The sequence below is a fragment of the Lolium rigidum genome, chromosome 4, assembly GCF_022539505.1.
Source record: "Lolium rigidum isolate FL_2022 chromosome 4, APGP_CSIRO_Lrig_0.1, whole genome shotgun sequence".
NCBI classification, from domain to species: domain Eukaryota; kingdom Viridiplantae; phylum Streptophyta; class Magnoliopsida; order Poales; family Poaceae; genus Lolium; species Lolium rigidum.
Window position 1 is genome coordinate 203537403 of NC_061511.1, and position 2543 is coordinate 203539945.

At 60.1% G+C, this 2543-nt stretch overlaps 1 protein-coding gene across 1 annotated transcript; it reads left to right on the plus strand.

Annotated features, from left to right (window-relative positions):
- The first annotated feature begins 216 nt into the window (after positions 1 to 216).
- Positions 217 to 1206, plus strand: LOC124648072 (zinc finger protein ZAT4-like). Its single transcript, XM_047187895.1, has one exon. It carries the CDS (start codon positions 217 to 219, stop codon positions 1204 to 1206), a length of 990 nt encoding a protein of 329 aa, XP_047043851.1.
- Positions 1207 to 2543: the final 1337 nt, after the last annotated feature.

The window sequence follows — 2543 nt, forward strand, 5'->3', positions numbered from 1 at the left end:
CTACTACTCCTTTTAAGTTCCCCACTGCCTCCGCCTCTCACGCTTCTTCTACCTCCATCTTTCCCATAAATCTATTCCGGTGGATCAACCGAAAGCCAGCGTCGAGCAAGAAAAGCAAGTGAGGAGGACACAAGCAAGCAAAGCGATCAGCTGCTCGCGGCTGCAAGCATTGCAGCGTCTGATCTCTGCTGCTCCATCGCTTTTGCTTTGTCGGCGATGGACAGGCACACCTGCAAGCTCTGCTTCCGGCGGTTCCAGAACGGCCGCGCGCTCGGCGGCCACATGCGCTCCCATGTCATGGCGGCGGCAGCCGCCGCTGCCACCGCCGCTGCGTACTCGCCACCGCAGCAGCGGCAGCAGTCCCCGCCGGTCTCCTTCGCCTCCACCTCGTCGACGGACATTGATGGTAAGCTAACGCAGCCGAGCAGGCTGTCCTGCTTCCTGCGCGAGGATCCCAGGAGAAGCTGCAAGGTACGCGCGCCTGAATTCTCCGGTGCCGTGGTGGCCGGCGAGTCGTCAGTCGTGCAGGACGGCGAGAGCGACACCGAGTCCCCGCGCGGAGGCGCGGGGTTCGGCGTCAGCCGCCGCCGCTCGAAGCGTGCGCGCCGGCGCGCGGCGCCGGATCCCGAGCCGGCGAGCAGCGTGTCCGACGCGACGCGGGAGGAGGACGTGGCCATGTCGCTGGTGATGCTGTCTCGGGACTCGTGGACGCGGTCCAGATCCGAGCCGGAAGAGCCCCACTGGGCCCGGGCGAGCTGGGAGGCCGAGCAAGACGACAGCAGGGTCAACGTGCTGGACGAGGAGGAGTACGACGGCAAGGCGACGGCCGCGCGCCCGCGCGGCGGCAGGCACCAGTGCGGCGCGTGCAGGAAGGTGTTCCGGTCGTACCAGGCCCTGGGCGGCCACCGCGCCAGCGTCAAGAAGGGCAAGGGCGGCTGCGTGCCACCGCCGGCGGGCCGCGCTTACGGCGCCGACGCCCCGGCCGTCCACGAGTGCCCGTTCTGCTTCCGCGTGTTCGGGTCCGGCCAGGCCCTGGGCGGCCACAAGCGTGCGCACACGCCGTTCGGCGGCGCGGGCGCGCCCTCTCCGGCGAAATGCGGCGACAGCTTCGGGCCCTTCGACCTCAACGTGCCCGTCGCGTTCGACGACGACTTCGAGCTCTCCGCCGTGTACGACGCCGAGTTCGGCAGTGAGAGGATCAGCTGATCTGGCCGTGCCATCTTCTAGATCGATCACAAGATGTGCTCCTCAGATAAGCTTGCTCCTGAATTGGCTTCTGCATGCAATGCAAGGATGGATCCGAGGTAAGGGCTCTGCGTCCATGCAAGATTCAGGTGGAGAACAGTTCAGCAATAAAAAATATCTTCGTTTTTCTTGCTTAAATTTCTAGTCACAATGCATTGTTGTGATTGGTACGTAGTAGAACTGAATTAGTTGAACAACCGAATGGTACATTTTTGCACTCTTGTATCTATTGAACATCGATATTTATTCATTCGGGGAAATCAAATGTGAGTATTCTGGTTCATTTATTCACTTCATTTTCTTATGCGACTCTACAAATTTACCATCTTCTTAACACGTCCCATTAAGCTCCCCTTCGTTGTACTTCACAGTGCTTGCTTGTAAGTTGTAACTAGCTAGGATGAATCTGCCATTCAGAGCATCTCCGATCGCGTCCCTCAAACCGTCCGGCCTCCAAAGCGATTTGGGACGCGCTGGACAAAAAAAAAAACGTTCCCAGCCGCGTCCCCCAAATCCGATTTTTGTCCGGCGCGGCTCGATACGGTGTCCGGTGCCCCGAGCCCGTTCCTGCTACATAGGGGACGCCGGACACACCAAAAAGCGAGACGAGGCGTGGCGGGACCGACGCGTCAGCGGTCCGGTCCGGTTTTTAAAACTATGCTTGTAACTAGCTAGGATGAATCTGCCATTCAGAGCATCTCCGATCGCGTCCCTCAAACCGTCCGGCCTCCAAAGCGAAAAAAAACGTTCCCAGCCGCGTCCCCCAAATCCGATTTTTGTCCCGCGCGGCTCGATACGGTGTCCGGTGCCCCGAGCCCGTTCCTGCTACATAGAGGACGCTGGTCACACCAAAAAGCGAGACGAGGCGTGGCGGGACCGACGCGTCAGCGGCACAGGAAAAATTTGTCCACCGCTCCCACCTAATCGTGCCTCTCCCGCCACATCACGCCTCTCCCGCCGCTCATTTCTGCCATCCCAACACATTTGACCTATCCCGCCGATTCATTTCTCCCTCCCGTCTTCGCTACACTGTTCCTCCCGCCGCCACCCTCTCCCCATCCATGGCGCCGCCGATTGCCCCCAAAAAATGGCCAAGAAAGCAGCAAAGAAGTCACCGGGCAATGAGACGAAAGGGCCGATGGCGTACTTCGCGAAGCCGCGGAAGGCGCCGGCCCCGAAGAAGAAGCCGGAAGGCTGGACCGATGATCAAGGATGACAATGGGCAGGGTATGGGCAGGGTAGAGCAATATCATACCCATACCCGTATAGTCGATGGGTACAAACTTCTACCCGTACCT